The 25,447-nt window shown below is 45.9% G+C and overlaps 1 protein-coding gene across 6 annotated transcripts in view; it reads left to right on the top strand.

Moving 5' to 3' along the window:
* The first annotated feature begins 17,966 nt into the window (after positions 1–17,966).
* Positions 17,967–25,447, top strand: part of Dock7 (dedicator of cytokinesis 7) — a 191,754-nt gene continuing 184,273 nt past the window's right edge. For 3 of the 6 annotated variants that reach the window (XM_055628699.1, XM_055628700.1, XM_055628698.1), the window contains exon 1: positions 17,971–18,084. In XM_055628699.1, the coding sequence (XP_055484674.1) occupies positions 18,047–18,084 (38 nt within the window). In that variant the 5' untranslated portion in view covers positions 17,971–18,046. Of the gene's footprint in view, positions 18,085–25,447 lie in introns of all 6 variants that reach the window. The other 3 variants (XM_055628702.1, XM_055628697.1, XM_055628701.1) reach the window with 3 other exon arrangements.

The following is a 25,447-nucleotide window of genomic DNA, read 5'->3' as shown; positions in this document are numbered from 1 at the left end:
GGGTGCTGCTTGCTGGCTTGCTCCTCATGGCCTGCTCAGCCTGCTTTCTTACAGAATCCAGGACCACTAGCCCAGGGATGGCACCAACCACGATGGGCTGGGTCCTTCCCTATCACTCACAAATTTAAAAATGCCCTGTGGGTTTGCCTACAGTTTGATCTGATGAAGATATTTTCTCATTTAAGGTCTCCTCCTCTTTGATGACACTAGCTTGTGTCAAGTTGACATAAAATCAGCCAGCACAGCAGGGTTTCTCTGTGTAGCCCTGGCTATCCTGGAACTCACTCTGTAGACCAGGCTAACCTTGAACTCAGTGAGTCACTTGTCTCTGCTTTCTGAATGCTGAGATTAAAGGCATGAGCTACCACACTTGGCCTTTTTTTGTTTTTTTTAATTTCATACCTGAGTACTGCATTTTATATAATTTCCCACCCTCTTCCTCCTCTAACTTCTCCTGGGACCCCTAACTTCTCAAGTTCATGACATTTTTTTTTTAATTTTTTTTCTCTCTTTCACCCCCCCCCCCCCACACAAAGTGTGCATAAAATACAACATGCTGAGTTCATTAGCACTGCTCATATGCATTTGTGTTATTGCTCACCTCTTGGGGTTGGCTAACCTATCAGGCCATTCTTCCCTGGAGACCTCTTAAAGTCTCCCTCTAGGTCAGTTGCGATAAGGAGAGATGAGAAATAACAAATCAGGCCTCTCAATTTTGTAGACTGCATTTCCACCCTTTCGAAGCTGATGCTCCGGCTAATATTGAAATGTCTGTAGCTCTTTCTTTCCCCCACGAGCATCTTTCCATCTCCAGTGACGGCAAATTCAGCGCGAGCACAAATGTGGAGTAGTTTGCGGCTGGACAAGATTTATGAAAAGAACCGGGGTGGGTTTCTCTTAATTTCTGACACATGCTTGCCACGGTTTATTCAATCAGAGATTTCTATCTTTGAGCCCAAATAAGTGAAAAACACCGGGATCCAGTTGACGACCCTTTGCTCAACCGGACAAGAGAGTGAGTTGATTTAATGTGGGTTAGGCTGTTGTGGGTTGTTCTCGCCACACTTTTTTTTTTTTTGCTGTTCTGGAAGGTTGTGTGCTCTGCAGACGTTGTAGGGGCAGAGCAGACACACTCTTTTTTCGCTCAGTCTTCTTTCACTCAGTTCGGGCTGCCATAGTTCACACCATTCTTCAGCCAAATCGCAGGAAAACAGCACAAACCAACCAGCACAGAAGAGCAAAGAGGAAATGTTTCTGTGTACTGAGAGGTGGGAACTGTTTGAGCCAACCACTAGTGAGCAGTTGACGGGGTGCAGAAGCTTCACAGGTCCCTGTTGTATTGTGAAGGCCCACAGAGACCACCCTAAGCAAAGAGTCAACTCTTTTGGAACAGAGCACTCACACGCCATGCAAACCGTGAGTGTTCAGCGAATAAATAATCGGAAACATACTGTATGTTTCTTGTTGGGGGGGAACCTAACATTGGACAAAACAAAAACCCCTACTTATTCTGGCTTATAGTTTGAGGGTGTTATACCCAGTTCGCGAGCCCCCAAAAGATCTACAGGAATCGACTCCGTTGCAAAACACATGAGGGTCTTTTTATTGTAAATTACAAGCCGCAGCTTGGGCCTACACAGCCCCACCGCTGAAGCGGTGGGAGCTGAGCCCGCGTCCCCAGGTTAGTTGGGTGATTTATAGATTCTGGTCCCTCCCAGCATGCCCAAGGCAGGGCAATTCCTGCCTGGCAAGCATCTATTGGTCAAGATGCTACATTTTGAATCGATTGGCTATAGGAAGGTTCCCAGACCATTGACCATGACCAGGTGTCCCTCCCTAGGGGGAGGGTCCAGTTTCCTAGCAACTGTATCTCTAGTGGGTGGGGAAAGAATACAGTGAGGTAGCTCTCCCCCTCAGGGCATTACTAACTTTTTACCGCACCTACTCTAGGTCTTAACGACTTTATCCTTTGGTCTCTCAAGGGGATACAGCCCATCACGACAGGTAGTATGGTGGCAGGAGATTGAGGTCAGGAAACAGGGGGGAAGGAGGAAGTGGGACCAGGTTATACAGAACCCTGGCCTCCTTCACCCCACAGTGACTTCCTTCCAGCATAGTCCTACATCCTCCAGGTTTCTAAGTCTTCCAAAATAGTGCCACCAGCTGGGAGGGACCACATGTTTAAACCCAACCTAGGGGGACATTTCATGTCCAAACCACAGTATTTATGGACCTAGTTAGGCTTGTTAACTAGGGCTATCTTGGTAACTATTTAGTTTAATTTCTGTCCTAATAAAAACCGGGTAATTCTCCCCTACACTTCTTTTAAATGATATTTATTACCCATATATAATGCTCTGTTATTAACTTCCAAGGAGTCACTGTTCAGCTGATTTGTATTTTTTCAAACCCCATTTCCTCTTATGGTTTGTTTGCTTTTAAGTTTCACATTTTTTTCAAAATATTTTTTTTGTTTGTTTGTTTGTTTTGGTTTTCTGAGAGAGTTTCTCTGTGTAGCCTTAGTTGTCTACTCAGTCCATAGACCAAGCTCATCCGTTACTCACAGGATTTTGCTTGCCTCTGCCTCCCAGAGTGCTGGGATTACAGGCGGGCACCACCGTGCCTGGCTCAAAGTAATTTCTTTTTATTGATTCTTTGGGAACTTCACCTCATGGAGAGGGCGGGTAAGGGTTCGGATGGGCCAGCTTCAGCAAGACTACTCAACTTTTTTTGGGGTGAACAAAGGCTATTTGGGGAATGGGTGGAGGGTTCCAGGGTGAGTGTAAGCTATTGGCTGGGGCTTAAGGTGCCGGAAATGCTCTATTTACCTGCCAGATACTCGTCTGGCAGGTTCTTATCAGGAGAAAGGAAGGTGAACCTGCATTTTAGCCGTGGGCTGTATGACTTCCCTCAGGGGTGGGGGTTGTCTTAGAGAAACTCAACCAGATAAATTCAGAGAAGCAAGTCCCCCGCTGAGAAACGGACTCCTCTGTGCTAGAGAGAGCTGTCTGGACATGGCAGAACTGCGACCTTAAATATCAGGGCCTTCCAACAATCACGGACCACAGAGGTCTTTCAAGGAGGAAGTGACCAGGAAGTGGCCCATTCCTCAGCTTGGGCCGCCATCATTGCCCAGGGCCAGGGTGATGGTATGGCCGGTAGGCATATTAGGAGGCTGCATCTGCCTAAACTCCAGGCTGCTGCACTCTACCGGTCAGACCACACTGGGCCTTACCCCTCCACTACTGTTGACCTCAGCCCTCTCTCACACCTGTCACCACCATCATGTCTCCACTTCCTCCTCTCTTCACAGTGCAAGCACAGCTCAGCTCCTCCATCCTCCCTTCCTCTCTATTGCCCTTTTGTTCATCTGTAGGCCTGCAAGCCCTGGGTTGTTGTTGTTGTTTGTTTGTTTTTATTTTGTTTTGTTTTGTTTTGTTTTGTTGTTGTTGTTTGAGTAGTCAGATCCAGGCTGTCCTGGAACTCCTCTATAGACCAAGGTGGCCTTGAACTCACAGAGATCGCCTGCCTCTGCCTCCCAAGTACTGGGATCAAAGGCCTGCACCACCACTACCCCCGTTTCCTCTTATAAGAAAAAGAAATAGTTTGTGGACAAAATATACTAGACTAAGTACATTTTATTTTAAATGTACAGATGTTTTGCCTTCATGTATGTCTGTGTAGCATGTGTGTGACTGGAGCCGGTGGAGGTCACAAGAGGTCTTTAGATCCCCTGAAACTGGAGTTACAGACAGTTCTGAGCTACCATGTGAGTGTTGGAAATCGAACTGGGATTCCCCTGAAAGAGCAACTAATGCTCTTAAGTTCTGGGCCATTTCTCCAGCCCTTGGACTAATTTAGTAATTTATTAACTACAACCCATTCAGCAGGTTTCAGCTTGAAATGACTTGAGCAAAATTGTCTATTCATTGGCTTATCTTCGTCTAGACATATTTAACTGGAGGTGTAGCTCACTGCTCAGACCGACACTATCCAAGAACCGTAAGGCAGATGTGGCGGTGCTCACCTAGAGTCCTGCTCCTTGGGAAGTGAGGCGGGAGCATCAGGTGTTCAAGGCTAGCTTAAGCCATAGCCTTGACTCTAGGCAGAGCTACTTGAGATTTTGTCTAAAAAAAAAGAAAACAATCCAAATGGGCCTGTGAGACGGCTCTGAGTCAGCAAGCTTGATGACCTGATACCAATTCCTGGGACCCATACAATAGACATAGAGAACAAAAGCAAGAGAGCTGTCCTTTGACCTCTGATTACACACACACCTAAGTAAACAGACGTTAAAGGTGGGCAGTGAAAGTGTAAGGAATTTCAGTCGGATAAAGTACTTGGCAGGAAAGCCTGAGTTTCATCCCCAGTAGTCACATAAAAGTGGAGGCAGAGAACAGAATCCACGAAGCTATCCTTTGATTTCCACATGTGGGCTACGGAATGCGCGCGCGCACACACACACACACACACACACACACGCACACAGAATTTTTTTTTTAAAGCCAGCCACAGATATAAAGCCTGTGTATAATTTAAAGCAGTTCACTGTTTATATAAGTAACAAAAAGGTAACATCAACTTTGGTGACACATTTTATTTGGACCGGTAAAACACGAAATCATTCCAATATGTGCTTAATATTGGAGGTGTCTACTTGGAAATCTTAGGCTGGGCATGTAGTTCCATGACAGAGTGCATGCCTGACACATAAAAGACCCTGGGTCCCATCTCCAACACCTCAAGAAAGCATTTCTCATAAGGAAATTTACATTCTTCTGCAGGTATTAGAGTTCTGAAAGCACACGCAACTTGACAGTTGACGCACATCCCAGTTTAGACTGGTCACGTTTTAAGTGCTTAGTCATCACAAATGGCCAATGGGTGCCACACGGGACCATGTATGCTACAAGAGTGAATCAGGAAGATATTCTGGCCTTCGTTTCACTCTATTCTCCTTCTCTTGGCAGGTAAAATGTCTCTAGAAGTTTCCATCTCATAGTCTAACGGTTTGACAAAGATAGTGAGAGAGCATTTTTCCTAACTTAAAAAAGGAAAAAGAAAAGGTGTTGGCATTGATATTCTTGTCTCTGTATTGATGGAGTTATGAGACCCTTTCTCTTTAAACCCACCACCAATAATTATGATCATGGAAAGTGGCATATAGACCTGTGTATTTTGTCACAAATAACTCCTACACTTAAAATTGGGATAACTCCTACATATAAGGACAGAGAGCAAAGCTAGACTTCTCCAAACAAATGAAGTATCTGTACAGACACTATCTGAAGGGATCGATGCCAGATAGCCCCAAACTTGCTACATATACCTGCTCGTCTACTTTTCTACCACAAAAAATAGTAAGATGGCCAGCTCTGAAATAATTAATACACATCATGTACTATTATCCTTAGAGAACTGGCCATAACAGAAAAAAAAGGTTGTTTTATATAGATTTCCCCCAAATCCCTTGAAAACAAAACAATGGTAATAAAAAAAAAAGCAATGAGATGTGTATAAACCCACATTGAAGGCAACTTTAAAATTTAAAAAAAAAAGTTATAGATAGGTATGTTTTTTGGATAGAGACACAGACAAAGTTTAACAGTCGACTGGGGAGGGGCATGTGAAGAGAAGAGGGAGGGAGAGAGGGTGGGATTGGGTAGGGACAAGGGAGGGGCTATAGCTGGGATACAAAGTGAATAAATTGGATGTGAGGGTGATCTGGCTGTGACATCTGTCACCCCATTGATTGCCAGGGTTGATTTAGATGATCTGGCTCCCTAGGTGGGTGTCCCCTTCCTCCATCACCACTCCATGTATGTCCCTCCCGAAGCTGCCCAAGCTTGGCCGAAGAGGACGACCTTCCCTGAATAGAGGAGGACTGGTCTTCGGTCAAGAGTCTTTGGTCAAGGGTCTTTGGTCAAGGGTAGCTGCACTCCCCTGCTAGAACCTGCAAACAAGTTCAAGGTCCACAAAGCGAATAAACTGTAATTAATAAAAATAAATTAATTAATTTAAAAAAGAATTCATGAGGATGCTATCTGAACAGTAATAAAAAAATGTCTATATTTGGTAATAGAGCACCATTCAGATTTTATAGTTACCTCATGCTGCTGAGACCGTCTGTTTTAGTGTGGTTATCATTCTGCGTGTCAGGAAAGCAAAGTTTTGTAAGTTAGATAAAATCGCCAACTAACAATTTCTCGATTTTGAGCCCCAAGGTCTTAACTATTATGGTTGCCTGGCATTATGCTCTAAAACACTTCTTGTGAAGTGTGATGTCCTTTCGAATGTACACACTGTAAGAAGATCCCCAGAAAAACCTTGTCTAAATTCAGGAAGCACCTGGACAAAACAAAGAGCAACTTTTGTTGTTGTTGTTGACATTGTTTTCTGAGACAGGGTTTCTTTGTGTAGCCTGGGCTGTGCTCTAACCCACAGATATATGCCTCCCTGAATGCTGGCTAAGAGCAACTTTTGTTGTGGAATATTTCTTCATTCTAGAGGGCTTTTCTCTGACCCAGCTAGCTCCCAAATAATTGAGACAGAAACCCATTGATTCATTTAAACAGTTTTAGCGCAGTAACTGGGCAGGTACAATTTTGAACTAGTTTTCTATGCTAGTTTGGCTACCTCCCAGCTGCACTTCCCAAGTTACTTGACAATACATCATCCTGTCTAGGCTGCATCTGCTCCGTCAGGCCACAAAATTCTTCATCTCCATCTTCTTCCCCTTCTTCTCCTAAAGCCTCAGGTAGGTGGTCCCTACCTGTGACCCCAGGCCCTGCTTCTCTTCTGCCCAGTTACAGGCTGTCCAGCCTCTTTTATTTAACCAATCAGAGAATATTGGAGAGCAAAGTTTTACAACATCATTCAGTGTAAGGTATTTGCAGGAATGCACTCGTCTGGACTGCAGCCAGATCTTGGGGCCCAGACTTTAGCATTTTTAATACATAGCACCTAACCAATCCCCAACAAACTTTTGAAATGGCTGGAATCTTCTCTGCAGATCTTTGTTAGCAGCAGTTGATCTGATTACAAGGGTCCCTGTACACACAGGATTCAGACCTCTCACAGCGTTCTAAATAAGGCATTTCACTTTAGGGTAAACTGAACTACCACTGATAAACAATGAGGAAGAGAAGTAGGAGAAATGGCTAAAAAATAAGATAGAGAACAGGTAGTTATCAAATGGGTTAACTTAGTAATAGTGGTACCTTCCTTTAATCCCAGCAGGCAGAGGCTGGTGGATCTCTGTGACTTCAAGTCCAGATGGGTTTACATAGTGAGACCAGGTCTCAAACCACAACAATCCACAAAACCAAGAGCGACCAACAAAAACAGATGCAGAAAACACAATGTGCTAAGCTTCCGCTTATTATGTGCCGGATGCTGGATGGGCTTCACCTTTCCCGCAGTCTGGGAAGCGTGTGACACTTTCATCTTCCTCTAATAACAGACTCTGCTTTTGAACTGAGTGAGCTGCCCCACAGAGTGAAAATTAATGCCCTCATCCTCCTCCTTTAAGGACTGCAGAATCTGGACTTTCAATGGTTTGTCCTTGGAAATATCTTCCATAGTGCCCACGAGTCTTTTATTTCTCCTTCTGAAAAGCTGCCTTTCCTTGGCTTCATCATTGGCTCACTCCCACTGTCCCCTACTTCCTTAGTGCTCCCCCACATCCTCCTCATTACTCCTTCCCGACTTGTTCATAAATTTGGTCTCTGTCCTCATCTTTTTCTTCCTTTTCTTGGTCGATGGTTTCTGTCTTCTCTCAGACCTCAAATAACATCTGCTGTCATACTTTGAAGCTTGCCTGTGAAGCTGGTGATTCTAAACCCAGCCCACTGGATTATTTCTGTCTGAATGTCCTACATACCCTTCAAGCCTGGAGCAAAAATGAAGCATTCCACCTCCTGCCCAGACCCCATCTCCTATTTGTTTCCACTCACGAATACTTGTCAGTTTTTGTTACCTGCAAGAAAGGCTGCACACAGGCTGGAAGGGGAATTGTCTCTCTTTTCTAGAGGCTCTGAGTCCAATCAGCATTGCAAAGCCTTTGCAGCAAGGGCCACCACTTGGCTGTGACACCTTTTGGTGGGACACAGTGGTGGAAACAAGATTGCATCTCAGCCAGAGAGCAGAGAGGGCTAGGCGAGGCCGCCTTTGCTCCTTGGAGAGAACTGTTTGACACCCGTCTTCCCTTTTTGTTTTTGAGACTTGGTTTTGCTATGTAGCCCGGGCTGGGCTCCAACACGAGACTCTTCTGCCTCAGCTTTCTGAGTAGAAGTATCCTAAGTGTGCACCACCATACCTGGCTCCTTTTTGCCTTCACGCTTATTTATTTAGTGTGTGCGTGTGAGAGAGAGGGAGAGAGAGAGACCTCCACACACACCCTGGTGCCTGTGTGGAGGTCTATTCTCTCCTGTGTGTGTCTCTTTCCACCAGTGGGTCCCGGGGGTTGAACTCAGGTCAGGCATGGCAGCAGGTGCCTTTAGCCACTGAGCTTCCATCCTTACCTTTCTAAATATTTTTGGTACTGGGAATCGAACCCCAGGCTCAAAAGCATCTTAAGAAGGCGCTCTGCATGTGACCTGTGTTCCCATCCTTGTGGCAATCATCTTGCAAGGAACTCAAGGGTTTGCAGGAGAAAGATTTCCTGCCTTCGGTGACATCAGGGCTTTCGCATCTTTTCAAGGTTCCACAGAACCTCCGATCCTGCCACCTTGGGGACAAAGTTTTGTCACATGGGCCCTTGGCGACCACCAAACCATTTCCAAACCATAGCACTAAGGAAATGTTGCTGTTACCCTCATCTAACAAGGTGCTGGAGTCAGGAACCAGAATGACACCTCCGGCACCATTCTGTCCACTCCTCGTCCACGCTTTGGTCAGCCTGTCAGATACCTGTTCCCAACTTCTCTTCGGACTGATTCTTTTCACTTTCAGGGTCACTGCTTCAGTCAGGTCTCTCTTTTGTCTTAGCCTAGTAGAAACCGCTAGGAGTCATGCAGAAAACCCATCTTCCTCTTTGTCTCTGGTGACGGACCCTGGTTTTGATCTGGGTGTGGGGGCCCACAGAATGAAAACTCTTTCCCCTAGCTATCCTGGCAGCTAAGTAACGATCAGCTACGCAAGTTCTATCGAGACAGGCGTCCCAGCTGTAAACTCAGAGTGTCTTCCCTTCTCCGTGTTGCAGGAAACCAGCTTAGGATGTGCATCTGAGGGACACCCTTGAGTCAAGGACCTGGAAGCAACCCCAGACCGCTAACTCACAGGTTGTCATTTGAGGAGTGACTTTTTATCTCATGCAAACCGAGGTTCCTGGGGTGGGGTGGGGGGGCTCCTGTAACAGGAGCTAATCCCAGACCAACTCCAGGATTTACAGCAGCGGCCTTGGAAGCCAGTCTCTCAGCCTCCACTTTGAACTTCTTTGCGTGTATTCAGTCTGTTTTCTTGACTAAAATCGGGACATTCATTGCCAGATTCAGAGGCGACTGTATCACTCCCAGGTACCTCCCACTTCCTACTCCATTTCCTACAGCCTGTACTTTATGTTCCTGAGCATGGCACAACCAAACTGTTCATTCACTGGCCCCTGCTTTATCACTCGGACTCACTTCTGGTCACTCCCTACTTGTGTTCTGAAGGTCCAAGCACGGGGACGCTTAACAGTACAAGCCAAGCCTGCACATCTCCATGCCCCAGTACAAGCTGTCACCTGTTCTCAAGGCACCTTTTCTCCACCTTGAGTGGTTTGCTAGGCCTGGCTGGTTTCTGGTGGTCCTTTAGGCCTCCTGGCAGCATCTCTTGGAAGATTTCCCAGGCATTCCAGGCTCGGCTATAGCAGCCTGTGTGTTTCCAAAGTATTCTGTGTGTGTGTTCATCAAAGTACTTCCCAAGCCCAGCCCCACCCCCTTTTCTTATCAGCTGTTACTCTCTGAGTAACCAGAAAGGGCTTCTTGCTTTTATTACCAGTCTCTAGCACAAGCCCTGGTACACTGTAGCACTTTAAAATAAAAGTATTGATTTAGGGCCAGTGAGATGGCTCAGGGGGTAATGACGCTTGCCTGAGTTCAGTCTCCAGAATTCATGTGGTGGAGGAAGAGAATTGACTCCTCCATGGTTGTCTCAACAAATATGTAAAAATGGGAACAATTACGAAAAACGAATTAAAAGGGTCATTTAAAAAACACACCAAGTAAAAATGAACTTTTTCTCCTCAATACTGGCGTTGAACCCAGGGCCACATGAAATCTAGGGAAGTCTTTTTATGTGGAGCGGTGTCTCCAGCCCAACTTTATTTATTTTGAGACAATGTCTCACTAAATTAGACAGAATGGCCTTGAAGTCCCTCTGTCACCTAGGCTGGCCTTGGACTTTTAATCCTCCTGCCTATTAAGTAGCTGGGATTAAAAGCAGGAGCCCTCCTACCCCACCCAATTAAAAGGAAATTCTTGGCAATTTTTTAAGTTTGTTCTACTCATTTGAATTATTTTTATTGAATTTGTTTCAACAAAATCTTTCAGAAATAACTACTTACCATCTTAAGTGAACTTAAGGATCTTAAATAACTTCTGAAGCCAAAAACAGACGAAGAGGCAGAGTAGGGGACTGGCTTGACCCACTATCCCCTCTTCTTTAAGTGGTCTCCTTGCTGCCAAGCGAGGGCAGTAAAAAGAGCCTTGAACTCAGACCACAGAGAGAACACAGCTGCGAATGAAATGCTAAGCCATGAGGTGCTAGGCTCACTTAGAGTCATGTGACTATGGCTTGGCTTGCTGTGCTTTACTTTAGAATCATGTGACTAGAGCCTGACCCACTGTCAAGAGGCAGATTACACTATCTTTTCCAAAAGCGAGGCTATCCCAAGTCAATTCCCAAATAGGTAAGTTACGAGACTCTTCAAAAATACTGGGAAAAGGAGGGGCCGGCAAGAAGGCTTGGCAGTAAAGAGAACCTGCTGCTTTTTCCGTAGGGTTCCAGGTCAGTTCCCAAGCACCCGCATGATGACTCACAATGGTCAGTAACCCCAGTTCCATGGGATCTGATGCCCTCTTCCGGTCTCTGCAGGCATAAGGACCACAGGTGGTTCACAGCCATACATGTCGGTGAAACATCCATAATAACAATTCATAGCCCTGTTCCTTACTTGTTCCAGCGCCACAGGGTGCCAACACCAGCACGTTTTCCTCCACGTCAGTGGTCACCTGGTGTGAGGACCTTTACCTTGCGGTTAAGGGACACGACCCAGAAAGTCTGTGCTTTGCTCAGAATCAGTATCCCGGCTGACCCCAAACCTAAACCTCATCTGTTCGGACTCCCAGTTGCCTGTTGCAAACTTGTCAGGAGGGACGTGGCTTTTATAACTTTCCTTGTTTGACTGACTGTCTCCTGGTAAGATTCCAGTAACGGTCACTGATTGCTCATTGCAGGCCTCTGTCAAGGTTTAAGGTCTGCACCAGCAACGCTCCATATAGCTGTGGTGCTCAGCCTTGCCTGGTTGTGGCTAATGGCCTGACAGCTTCCTGTCCCTGGTGTAGCTGTTCTGTCTTCCTCCTTCCCTTTCATGGGGGGAGGAGGGGGTTAGTATGTAATAGGACAGTTGACTCTGTGTATTATATGGCAAAGGAGACAGTCAGCTTTGGTCAGACAACGAGAGAAACCTTACATTGGCTATGTATCTGTGTTTCCATCTAGCTCTCCTTCAGTTATTATTTGTGTGTGTATGTATGTGAGCACAAGTGTATGTAATGCTGCAGTACACACGTGGAGGGGACAACTCTGCAGAATCAGTTAGCTTCTGCTTTTACAGGTTCCCGGGAGTCGAACTCGCTTTGAACTCAGGCTTGTGCGGCTAGCATCTTTCCCTGCTGAGCCAGCTTACTGACCCAATTATATTGACTATTTAAAAAAAAATTAGAGCGTGTGCATGTACCCTCTCTCTTCATCTCCCATGTGGGCTCTGGGGTTTTGTGTGTGAGTGTGTGTGTGTGTGTGTGTGTGAATTTCTAATTGTTCCCCATGTGGGTTGGGGAGATCTAACTCAGGTCAACAGCCTTGATAGCAATCACTTTTACCTGCTGAGCCATCTCTGGCCCGCATCATTATATTTAGAGAGGCAATGACAATGTAAGAAGAACACCCCCCCCCTATACTGGCCTTATTCCGTCATATAACGATATACTGGCTTTATATATGCTCAGCGAGACAATGAAACACGGTATGGATGAGTGCCCTCAACCTCATCTTCATCTCTAACGCCCTATGTGGTTTTCCATCTCCATCCCTCTCAAGTCAGGGGAAGCAAAGGCTACCTCTGTCTCCTCAAAAGCGTTTCCTAGATATTTTCACATTTTCTTTCTCCTTTACATCCTCCAGTACAAGCTACAGACATCTGGAGGTCTCCCCTTTGTAGACCCTTTCTGCGACTCCGACTCTCCTGAACATCTGTGCTTTCTCCTTGTCCTAGCTGCTTATCTCAGGCCTACCCCGCTGTTTCTAAACAACCCTCATTCAGATCTGTTCTGACCCAATGTCCAGCAAGTCTCAGTTCTTATCTCAGCAAAGTTGTCCGCATTAGCTGCAACCTGACCTTCGACCTTCATTTACTCTACCGGCTTTTTATTTCCTGAATCCTTGTCTGCTTAGATCTTAGGCCGGTTACACTCATGGTCTTTCTCTCTTCTCAAGTCAACTGAGTGTCTTTTCCTTTCAGCCTCACATTTATTGGCAGGTCTCTTTTCAACTCCGAATTACTTAACGAACAACACGTTTCTGTTCCCTAGTTGTAACTATTACTTTAAGCCCAAGTTATAGTATTTTTCAAGTAAACGCCGGATCTTAAACTCATTTGTAAGTAATTCAGTAAATGCATTCAGAGAAGAAAGGGTGTCCCTCTGTTTGCATACTCATAGTTCTTTGCAGCGTGTAAATCAAGGTAGCAACAGGAAACAGAAAATATATTCAAAGCAGGACAATTTTTGGAGGGTTTATTTAAAAGGTTGTGAGAATGGGAAACAATAAGATATAGTACAATAAACTAAGGCCAGTGGCTGTCAGGCTATGACAAGGATGTGCCAATATTTCTATAGCATGCTGACTTAGAATTGTATAGCTGTATACTCAGGCATAGTATAGCTGGATCATACAGTAGTTCTATTTTTAGTTGCCTTCTTTTTTCTTTTGAGGAACCTCCAGTAAATCATTCTTAATATTGCCTAATATTTAGTGAGCAACTAGAATTTGCCAACTGTGTCAAAGATGTCTTTTATTTTACAGCTGTTTTCTTTGGGTTGCCAAACTCCATATGTGATGGTTAATTTTATATGCCAACTTGAGTGGGATCAAGGGTGCCCAGATATTGGCCAAATGTCTTTGTGCATGCTTCTGTGAAGGTGCTTTTGGATGAATCTGACACATATACTGATGAAAACAAGTGGCTTTCTTAATGTAGTGTGGGCTCCTCCACTGTGGGAAGCCTGAGTAGAACAACAGGCCAGTTTATCCGCTAGACAATCGAGACCTCCTGTCTAAGCAACTTTGAACGGGTATCGATTCTACTCCCTTCCTCTGTGCACAGTGGAAACACGGCTCTTTCTGTGTCTCCAGCCTGTTGGACTGTGGATGGGTAGCAAGCTGTCCTGCTTCTCAGGCCTGAAGGCCCACGGGAAAAGTGTTTCAGTCCTCTGGGATCTTCAGTGTGCAGACTGCAGCCTTTCCCAGCTGTGCCAAGGTGCAGAACCCAGGGTTCCATACCTTCTAAGTAGCACGTAGGTTTTTATGTAGCACGGTTGCTGTCACAGCCCCTATGTCACTTCCGGGACATCTGTACTACATCATATTGATGGTCCACACTTCCCCCTCACAGTTCATCCGATTGTAGCTACAAGTCTGCACCAGACACTTTTCACGGGTGCTGATGGGATTCCCCCCTGAGGCACCCACCACATCTCTTAGCTTTCGGCAGAGCGGTATGTGGGTGCTTAATGTCTCCAGGGTAAGCCTTTCACCAAGAGCTTCACATCGGACCTCCGATGGACAATGTCGGGTGTATCGAATATCTCCTAGACTACAGCCTCAGTTGTCCATGACAGCAAGAGCTCAACATTGTACCCAACGGGCTTTCTCCTCTTTCCACGCCATTATTGTAGCTTCTCAGCAATGCATTTCAAATAAACATATATCCAATTCCTTTTTAGGAAAAACAAAATCCAAAGCGGTCTCTTAAACTATTTTATCTTATGGCTCCTACAGACTAAAAATATTTGCTTGAGGGATTACAGTGCCTCATGTAGCACAACAGATGCTGCAGATGCTGAAGAAAAGACTGGACTATGCAGATTAACAGACAATAACCCAATAACGCAGTGTTACTGCAGAACAAGCTTTGGTGCTATTAGTTGTGAAATATGGCCAGGTTTAAGGGCTGGCACTGAGTCTTGCAAAAATACACCTGCTAGGTGTTAAGACAGTGTGAGGAAGGACAAGGCCAGGCAAAAGCACCCCCGGCGTGGATACAGAGCAGCACTAGGGGTTGCAGTAAACTCAGGTGTATGGCCCCATCCTTCCTCCCTCCGGGCCTTTATGTGGCCATGACTGAGACTTTCAGTGAAGGGAGATACATGTTTATGTTATTGTATGGGTCAGTATTATTTCCAAGGACCAAGTCTGAAAAAGGGCTATTCCTTATGCTGCCCAAAGCTGAAAGAGAATGCCTTTCTCCTGCAAAGTCAGAACTGTATCTCTCGCAAGGCAACTATCCTTTGCCTCAGAACCCTAAGCATGCCCTATCCATGATCCTCATTGGTACCACATCAAAGGGTGGGACATGAAACTCATGGGATCCCCCACTTTCTTTTTCCCCACCATATTCCCAGGTCTTCTGCTTGAGGGCCTTTCAAACACGTGTCTAATGGGAAGGCTGTCCTGAGGCCTTCTTGCCCCTAAACTTAATGTTTTGAGGCTACTCTGTGAAACTGATCTTGACACCTGCTAAGCTCTTCTGCTGGCATCTTCCACCTGGTGTGGCACTTGGGTCCTGCATGCCACCAAGGATCAGACTACTGACGCTTCCAGAATGCCAACCAGCCTTTCTGCAAAGGCTAAAGCCAGGGTAAAGACTGCTCACTTCTCATGGCCTCAAATCCAAAGAGCAGCCGAGAGGGGATGCTGAAACTGGTGCTGGATGTCAGCATCTGACTTCTGAAAGTGTTTGCCTCACCGCTAAACATCCATTTTTGTTTTTGTTTTTGTTTTTTCCAAGAAAGGGTTTCTCAGTGAGGCCTTGGCTGTCTGGACTTGCTTTGTAGATCAGGCTGGCCTCAAACTCACAGTGATCCGCCTGACTCTACCTCCCTGAGTGCTGGGAGTGCCACCAACGCCTGCTAACATACTTTTTAAGTACTTATTTACCTTTTCAAACAGACCCCTAACTCTGAGGAGAGAAATAGGTCTTAATTAAGTTGTATTTCCGGGGAAAAGTATGCATCCCTGATGAAGGACTGGGTGAAGGGCTGTGTCAGGTAATTCTAAATGACTCAGAGTCCAACTCAAGGTAGCTTAAAACAAAACAAAACAAAATAAAACTCCAAACCAAATAAACAAAACCCCTAGCAAAGCCCAAGGCTCATGTCATGCTGTAAGGAGCTGACCTGCAGTACTTTTGCTGTCCTCACTGTTCTGTGAGGTTCCATGCCCAGGAAGGGGTTCATGATGTTAAGTCCCTGATTCAGCGAGGACTTTAGTTCTAAGTGGTCCTGGTGGTCTTGGCTTGCTTCATGTGCCTAACCTGAGGCCGGCCCATTTGGTAGGTCCAGGTCTTTGGCTCAACCCTTAAAAATAGGGGTGAGGTAACTCCTCAACGTACAGGGGACAAAGATGTGCGCATTCCTGTGGCGGGGAGCCTGAGCACTGGGCAGCCAAAGCGACTCTATTTTCACCCATTACCGAGTTCCATGTCTCTTTCCTTAAGACTGGATCTGGGGCAGATGGGTGCTGGCTCACACTGGCCTTGGTGAGTGACAGACAGGTCTTCCTGAGGTCAGGGAAGACTCACACTTCCTGTGTGGAGTCTTCCTCAGACTGCAGTTCTCCAGTGTACGCTTTGGCTCTGCTTGTCCCATTCTCATCCTGTTTCCAGTAAAGCCTCACAGTGCATGCAATGTCCTTTCAGACTCTTTGGCAACTAGTGAGTCATGTATACAAAGAACTATTCAAAGCAAAATGTGCTCCGTCTCTAAGAGAGGACTGAAAAGATGTTTGTCAAGCAGAGATAAAGGCCTGCAACATCTGTCTCAGAGCATGAGAGCAGACAAGCCATCCAGGGACTATGAAGCACCAAGGAAAAGTCAAGTATACAGGGAGAACGCTGACACCTGTGAGAAAGCGCAGCCGCTGGTACCCATCACAGGCCAGACCCCACTCTGAGACCTTGGATTCATGGCATCCTTACAATACGCTTTCAAGTAAGTAAAACTAGTCCCCTTACTTAAAGTAATTTGCTCAAGGTCCCATGGTAAGGAAGTAAATGCAACTCATGGACCATGGAAAGGACAGATAGGGTGTTAGAATTCTTTGATTGGCTGTCTCTTTCTCCACGGAGTCAAATATTCTGAAAGCAGAACTGTGTCCGGTTCACTCTCGCATTTATTCTAGAACACCTTTATTTAAGCAGACGTTAAATAGATACCCACCTCAACCAGGCTATCCTCACAGTAAAGCAGTGTTTTCAAAGCATCATGTTCCTGGAGTGAGCACTGCTTCAAACCCAGGTTAGAGTACAGACAGGAAGTTAGGGATCCGCTTAATGGGTGCTTTCTCTTCTGACTGCGTGACCCTACAAGTGGCCAGGCTTCGGCTGCAGGTTTTCCCTCTGGTGAAAGCGGATCTAACATGCCCCACAAGGACAGAGGGGGCATACAGTACTGCAAATTAAGGTGTACTAAATTCTTACACTATTGAAGAGGAAAGGTGCCCCAAGAAGCCAAGGGGTTTCTCTTAGTTTCACACACACACACACACACACACACACACACACACACACACACACTCAAAATTTCAGAAACCAATGCATTAGATCAGCATGGACACAGTTTCAGTGAGAGAGATTATTTATAGAACATCAAAAGGGTGGAAAACAGAGCTCATCCTATGGATATGCACTGTCTGTCGGATATATACAAAACGAGACGCCATAGTTAACTGTGATGGAGTCACAAGAGAATTCTTTACAGGAGTAACTGTTGTCGGAGAGAAAGGCCTGGGCTCTGGGCCTCACATTCACGGGAAGAATTTGCCATGTGTGACCCCAAGGGCTAGTTACAGCTTCTCTGAGACAATTTTCCTTTCTCAAATGGAGATCATCTACTTCAAAGAGCTGCTGTGCAGATGAAGTAAAATCAGGCGTGTAAGCCTGGCTATGCACTATAAATCAGCCGTAACCACACCACCTCTGCGGGAGAGTTCTTCCTACAAAAAAGAGCCATTGTTTCTCCGGCCAGACCCCACTCACGAGGTCAAGGCGTGCAAGAAAGGTGCATTACACAGCCGGGAGCCGGAGCTGCAGAGGCCGGGCTCGGCCATCCCCGGCCGCCAGGCCCTTCCCTTTCCTAACCTTCCCTTCGGGGACAGCCCAGCGCCGCGCGCCTCCGGCAGCCACGGCCGGCTCCCGGGTCTATCTCCGTCGTGAGCGCGCGGCGGCAGGGCAGCGCGGGGTCGCAGCCGGTTTCCACGCCTCGCGTGTCCCGTCGGCCCCGGCCGGCCGCAGCCTCCTCCTAGCCCGGCCTCCAGCCGTGATTCGCACGCGGGGCGGGAGGGTAGGGGGGCGGGGGCGGGGGCGGGGGCGGGGGCGGAGAGAGGTTCCTCGTGCGCGCCTCGTCGGCGCATTACGGTACCCTCGTTCCCGGCTCCCGCGGCCGGCCCAGCCTCGCGGTGGGGTCCGGAGCGCCGACGGGCGGGCGGGAGGGCGCGCGGGGAGGAGGAGAAGGAGGAGGAGGAGGAGGAGGAGGAGGAGGAGGCCACCCAGCCCCGCGCCGCAGCAGCCATGGCGGAGCGCCGCGCCTTCGCGCAGAAGATCAGCAGGTACGCGGCGGGGAGCCCGGCCGGGCCTCGCGGGTGGGAGGGTGGGTGTGGCGCGGGCCCCGGGCCTGGCCGCGCGGTCCCGGGCCCGCAGCCCGCGCCTCGCCGGGCCCGCGGGGCGTGCGGCAGCCCGGCGCTCCTTTGTGTCCGCGCTCGGGTCCGCCTCGGCGCTCCACGCCCACGCCCCGGCTCCCGGCGCCCCAACAAAAGGAAGTGGCGAGGAGGCCACGGAGCTCACGCCCGCGCCCGCCGCCGCGGCTGACAGCACCCCGGGCGCCCCGCCCGCCCCGGCGGCTGCACACGCACCCCGAGGCCGCGGTGCAAAGTTGCGGGGTGCGGGGGGGAGCACCCCGCTTCCCCCGTGGGCTCGGTGGGCGCCCTTCCCCTGGCCCCAGGGAAAGATGGATGACCCGACCCGCGCTGTCCTTTATGCCTGGGCCTGGCGTTCACGTTCTAGGAGTAAGCCACCTCTCCAGGATAAGGTTTCCCAGCAGTTTCCCTCCTCGTCCAGATTTAAAAAGAAATAAATAAAAAGGAAGGATATTTGTAGAATGTAACCAGGGGATGCACTTATGGATAAGGCACTAGACATAAAAAAACAAAAAACAAAACACGGTTCAATTAAAACCTTATTTCTTCGACTTCTGTTTAAAGAAAGGCAACATTCAGGTGAAAAAAAAAATTTTTTTTGAGGGTTGTGTTATATTTCTGTGGTTCTGAATCTTTTTTGGTTTGTTGATGTTTGTAGAGGGTTTTTGGATGTGTCAGAAAAAGGCTTTTTATTAGCTCCTGGACCCCCACAGCATTAAGGCTTTTGGGACACTTTTTTTTTTTTTTCATTTAAAACTGACATCTCATTGAAGCTCTGCCTTTGGCCAAGCTCAGGTGTCAAACGTCACCTTTTTATTTTGCGTTTTAAAACATGTGCTTCATTTTCTTCTGAAGAGATAAAATAAGTTCTTAGGAATGTGGGCGTTACTGGCATACTAAAATGAATTCAGATACTGAGTGTTGTTTCCTAAATCGGGACCATCACCAGGTTGTTGAAGCTCTCTTTCATGTTAGTTGTCTTCATCTGAGAAATGGTAAAAAAAAAATGGGACCTAACTAGTTGAGTTGATGAATATTAAATGGTCATTTTTGTATTAAGTGCCTTACCCATACTCTCATTAAACACTTGTAACTGGGATTGGAAAGTATTACTTTTTGTTTGTTTGCTTTTGGGCCTTACAGCATGCCATTTTTTCCTCTAAATAGAGCTAGAGTGTATGTCTCATAAAGTAAGCACACCTTTGAGGGGTTAGGTATAGGCAGTGCCTCTTCTCTGTGAAAGGAACCATCAGATGGAATGGGACTAGCTACAAGAAAGAAAATAGAATCTGCTGTGGAAAACAGCCTCAACTACAAGGAAGGATAGTCTTGAAAGATATGAAATCCAGGCAGGGGAATGATGAGAACATGCCATTTCAAGAGAGACACTTAGGTGTAGACATGCAGTGATGATGAGTGATTGACTGGCTACGGAAGTGAGGGAGAGTGGGGACATGCAGCTTTCTGACTGTGCAGCTGCCTGGATGGTGGAAGGAGTCAATGAGGTCCATGAGTACAGGAGGAAGCCGTTCAAGAGTGGAATATAGAACATGGAAATGTTGATTCAGGTTTGGGCATGCTTGGCCTTGAGGGCTTGTAAATCATTTAAATGGAAATATCTGTTAGATTTTTGGTGTTGGTTTGAGACACAGGATTCTAGACTGGGATTCTAGACTCCAGAATCATCAGCAAGTAGGTTGTAATTGAAACAAGTTGGGCTGATAGGATTGTCAAGAGAGCAGATCAAGGACAGAAAGCTGTATGTAATTAGCAGTTATCTATTATGAGTGAATACTGCCCTCCTTGTTACTGAGTATCATTAAATAATACTTCTGAGGAAATGATAGCTGTACTTTTAGGTTCCCTGCCAGCGGAAACACAGAACAATGTGTGGAGATAAATTGGGGTTGACAGCCTAGCCCTGCCACTCATTGAATAAACTCGAGCAAGTTATTTGACTCCACACACAATTGCCCTAATAATGGCAATAATTCTAGAACTTTCCTTATAGGGTTGTTATGAGGTTAAAGTACCTCTAAAATGCGTAGAATAAAGCCTTGGGTGCAGTAAAGAGCTTAGTAAGTAGCCCCCATTCATTTTTGCAATGTTTATGAAATGAGGCGTAGGACCTTTTCTTCAAAGTGACAATCTTTTCCATAATAGATGCATACATGAAATTCATTGCTCTGTAAAAACCTACTGCTGTGTGAAACTTTAGAAAAAAGGATTCATGTTGGTCTAAAGAACCATACTGAGCAGCTTTTCTGGCTGAGCTATTTTTCCAGCCCTTTGCTTGGAGGGCTGTTATTTTTTGAGGTTGGGATTTGATTTCTGAAAGTTCTTTATTCATGTGTACCTGCGCGGACTGATTTCTTCAGCTCAGCTGTGCAAAGCCCCATGCATTTTGCACCTATCAAGAAATTGCCTCTTCTCTGTTCTTTCTCCTTTTTGAGGACACAGCTCATGCATTTATGAACTTTTAACTATTTGCACATTCATGATGTAGGATTTCTTTTGGATCATTTTGTCCTGTGACTTGATAGTTAATAGAGGGATGGACATTTATGTACATTTTACTAAATTCTTATCCATGCAACCCAGCAAGGCACACAACATAGGAAAGAATCTTGGTTCGGGGCCAACTTGCACCAGTTGAAACTCTGCCAACATGGCATTGTAGATGGGCAGTTCTGAACCTTTCATCAGGTCTTCTTGTTTTGCTTTCTGGAAGGCCCTATACAGTTACTGGGAGGATTAGAAGAATGAACACTCCTGAAACCCTGCCATTGCCGGGAACATGCGCACTAAGAGCACGCCAGCCGCTGTCGTGTACCAGGCCGCTCCTTGCTACTTGTGGTGCTGTTTCCCCGACGAGAGTACAGACAGAGATATCCTTGCCCCTGTTGGCACGCACACCCTTGTCTTTGGATTTCAGTTATCACACTTCTATTTGTATTTTTCCGTGGTAGTTCCCCGGGTGCCGCTGTCAACATCACAACTTAATGTTTATTTTCTTGTCTTTCCACTTTTTATTAGCTCTAATTTTTGGGCAGAAAGCAGAATTAATGAGCCTGTTATTTTTGTTTGTTTTGGTTTTGGTTGAGTGTTTATTTCAAAGGACTGACTGTAGTCTTCCTTAGTAGCTCAAACTTGACCTCTTCTCTGTTGGTGATTCTGACTGTTGGACCCAGTCTGGTTTTATATGTAGCTCTGTGTGTTACCAGCTCTGCTCTGCTGCTGTGTTTTCTCTTTGGACTGGGAGACTTCCCTGACCTTTTTTTTCACCCCGTCCTCACTAATTCTTGTTGTCCTAGACCTGAGCCCAGGGTTCCGTGAGTGCCACGTGAGCACTCTGTACCACTGGTCTGCCTCCCCGCCTTTCCTCGCTAATTCTTAAAGCTCAGTATCTAGCTGCCCTCCACCTTCTAAGCCATATGTTGGAGGGAGACTAGGACGGCTGAGTTACCTGTTTTTACCGTCTTCTTTCAATGAGGTTACTCCAGATTGCCCTCCCCTCTCTCTGAGCTGGGGTCTCCCTGCCTTAGCCGTGTCGTGTCGTGTTGGAATGATAGGCATGTGTCATTGTAACTGTGAAGCCTCCTTCTTACCAGAATCCCGGCTCTACCCTTTCCCCTTTCCATTCTCACATTTTTTTTTAAATCCCTTTTAAAAGACCTTTCTTTTCTGTCATGAGACTTCTTATGCCTGTCGCAGTGTAAGACAAAGACCTATTGAATTGTCCGGCATTCCTGGCTGCCACCAGTTACTGCTTTTCCATTTGTAGTCACGGTCCTCTCAGCTATGTGCCGTTATCATGACCACTTCCTGCTTCGTTTCCTCGGGATGCCGGGCTGTGTGAGCATGCTTAGCTTATGTGTTCTGAATTGCAGGTCTCCAGTTAACCCTTGACCCTCTCCTTTGCCTTAGCGCTGATTTCGGGAGCTGTGCCCCGTCCCAGTTCATGTCTGCTATAAAGTAACAAAGCAAATGAACTTCAGTTACAATCATGAATGAGTCTTACAGTCCAGTGTTTGGAAAAGAAAAAACGCCAACAACAACAAGCAAATAATAAGATACTGCTGGATCAGGTCTTGACTGTTCAAGCCCAGTGCCTTGTGGCTGCTGAAACTGAGGTGATTGCCCCCTCAGTGCAGCCTGGAAGCACATGACAACACTTCCCTAGGCAGTCACAGCCCCGATCTCGCCGCCCTCTTACTCACACACGGGTCAGGCTTTCTGAGGCCCAGCTTTGATCCGCAAGATGCTTTCCTGACAGTGGGAAAGCCAAACGCTTGCTTGTGTTTTGCGGTTCTCTGTAATCTCGTCTCGCTGCTGTTGACACACTCTTTAGTGTCTGCCTTGCTCTCCAGTCAAAGCTGTTTTCACCGTGGCCCATAACCATAACTGTTCCATCGTTCGTTTTCTGTTCCTTTAAAAGAGGTTGATCTAGTGTGTGCGCATGTGTGTGTGTTTGCTTATTCTACATACTGTCATGTACGCGGGGCTGGAGAACAACCTGCAGAAGTCAATTCTCTCCTCAGCGTGAGGCCCCAGAGTTCTATCTCAGGCCCCTGGCAAGTGCCTTTATCTGCTGTATCACCCCACGGCTGCTGTGATAGGTTTTTCTTTAAACATCTTGCTGTTGTGGCGTGTGCGCGCACCCCGTCCCCAAGAAATAGTAAATATAAACAAACAAGACGTACAGATCTTGCCGAGTCCTCGGAGGGTTGACTTTGGGGGATAACCTCTGTGTGTTGTGCTTAGCACCTGTGGATTCATTGTAAACACTGTACTTTTTCTTTTCTGCTTGCGAAGGTATTTGAGTATGTTGTATTGCATGTTTCCTTTATTCTTTTGCTTTTGCTAAATATTATATTGTGACGCTCATTCACGATCACAGCCGAGGTCCACTCATTTCTGTGTTTTTGTCGTGTTTTATTGTGTAAGCATGCCTTCTGATTACTAGACAGCATGTATATTCTGGGACTCATCTATGTTTTAAGTTTCTCCAGGGCAGGGTTCTCGACCTTCCTAATGCTGTGACCCTTTAATTCAGCTCCTCATGTGGTGACCTCCACTCAACCTTATTTTGTTGTTACTTTATAATTGCAATTTTGCTACTGTTGCGAGTTGTAAGGAAAGTCTCTGGTAGATGACCCCTGAGGACCTGCTGCTCCAGGTCCTAAGCTGTTCTCTGAGAGTGGTGGTAGAAAATTTTGCCGCTGCAACAGTGTTGCTTTGTGTAATTGCTGCAACTTGGTATCGCCGTGGCTTTCAGTTTTGTCAGTGTATTGGATTCATGGTGCTAGCTCATTGTGAAGTTTTAATTTTTATTTACTGAATTATTAATGAAATTGAGCTGTGCTTTTTCTGTTGAAATGCCTTGCTTTGTAAATTGCCGGGTTAAATCTTTGTGGTCACTCCCTCCCCATGTTTTTCTTTGTGATTTTGTGTAGGTACTTTGCATTCAGTCAGTGTATTAATCATTTATTGATTATTTTTATAGCACTCCCCAACTATGGCTTATTTTTTGTTCATTTGTTTTGGTTTTGGTTTTTGAAACAGGGTTTTCTGTGTAGTCTTGGCTGGCCTGGAACTTGCTCTGTAGTTCAGGCTGCCCTCAAACTCTGAGATCCTCCTGCCTCTGTCTCCCAAGTGCTGGGATTAAAGGCCACTATCAACTTATTTTTAATCTTTCCTAGGAAACTTTTTGTAAAGCTAGTTCTCATTTTTAATGCTGCTTATATTTTGTGGTGGTTGTTGTAGTTATTACTTTGTTTACTTGCTTGTTTTTCCTTTCAGACAGGATCTCATGCAGTCTAGCCTGGCTGATATAGTGGAGGATGACCTGACCTTGAAATTCTGATCTTCCTGCCTTTACCTCCAGAGGGCTGGGATTACTAGGCTACTATGTCCAATTTATGGGATGTTGGAGATCAAAGCCAGAGTTTCCTGCATGCTAGACAAACATTCTACCAAACTGACCTCAAGTTCTACCCCAGTACTTTATGGCTCTTACATCGGAAAGCTCTGCTTACCCTGAGGCAGACTTCCCTCGGTATTGACATAAACTCTGTTGTCGCTCCCTTAGAGCTGAGGTGGTTTCCCACTTACTGTTTGAACAGCGTGGACATGTACTATGGTGGTCAGCCTTTCTTCACTGGAACATCCTTGCCGCAAGTTCTGATTTTGTTCAGTAGATCTGGTTGTGCGTCTTTTTGACCAGTTACAGTGATTTTAATTCTGATCAGTTTCCAAATTTAGCAATTATTATTATTATATCTTAGCATCATTTAAGTCTTTGAAATTCTCATTAATTTTTGACTGTATTCTCCCAAAAGTAAAAAAAAAAAAAAAAACAAAACAAAAAACCCCAAAACTTCCTACCCATGCCATATTAGTATTATGTTGGAATTCTGTTGAATTTACACATCAGTTTGGTGGAAAATGATGGTCTTTTAATACTGAGTTTACACTCCACAATCTTCAGTGTCTCTCTTCAGCTATCTAGGACTTTCTTATCATAGGAAAAAAAGCTTCACAGTTTTTCTCTATGAGGTCCTTGATATATTGGTTAGGTTTATTTCTAAGTGTCCAGCTACATCTTGCTCTTGTTAGCTATAAAATGTGTCTGTAGATTTTTTTGATATTTTCTGTATATATTAAGCATGTATTCTGGGAGTTAAAATGTGTTTGTTTATTTATTTATTTATTTTTATTTTGCTCTATAGTTGGATCATATCTCCGAAGTCAAGTAGTTCCCAAGTGACTTTTTGGGAAGTTGATGGGGCCTTTAGGAGCTGGGGCCTAGGGAGAGGCCTATAGGTCATCAGTAACATGGCATCAAAGGGATTGGGACCCCTGGCCTATTCCTCTTTCTCTTTTGCTGCTGGTGATATGGTGGCTGGTTTTGCTCTGCTATGTTGGTACTTCCAAATGTGTTACTGCTATGGGTCTAAAGCAGAGAAGCTACTTGGCATGGACTGGAACTTCTGAAAGTGAGACCAATAAAACCTTTGTCTTTATAATTCACCCATGTCTTTATAATTCACCTTGATGTAGTGATAGAAAGCTGTCTGTTAACTTGCATTATTGTATGATTCTCACCATCCCCGTTTCATGATCTCAAAGGCAAAGCGGTCTGTTTCACTCTGGAGCTAGATGATTGCTGAAAGGTCATCCCCTTCCTTCTTTCAGCCTCTCTCTCTCTGTGCCTTTCTTTCTTTCTTTCTTTCTTTCTTTCTTTCTTTCTTTCTTTCTTTCTTTCTTTCTTTCT

Source organism: Psammomys obesus, unplaced genomic scaffold, assembly GCF_907164565.1.
Source record: "Psammomys obesus unplaced genomic scaffold, mPsaObe1.curated_primary_1811, whole genome shotgun sequence".
NCBI lineage: Eukaryota > Metazoa > Chordata > Mammalia > Rodentia > Muridae > Psammomys > Psammomys obesus.
Note: the sequence above shows the minus strand (reverse complement) of the source record. Positions and strands in the feature narration are given on the sequence as shown.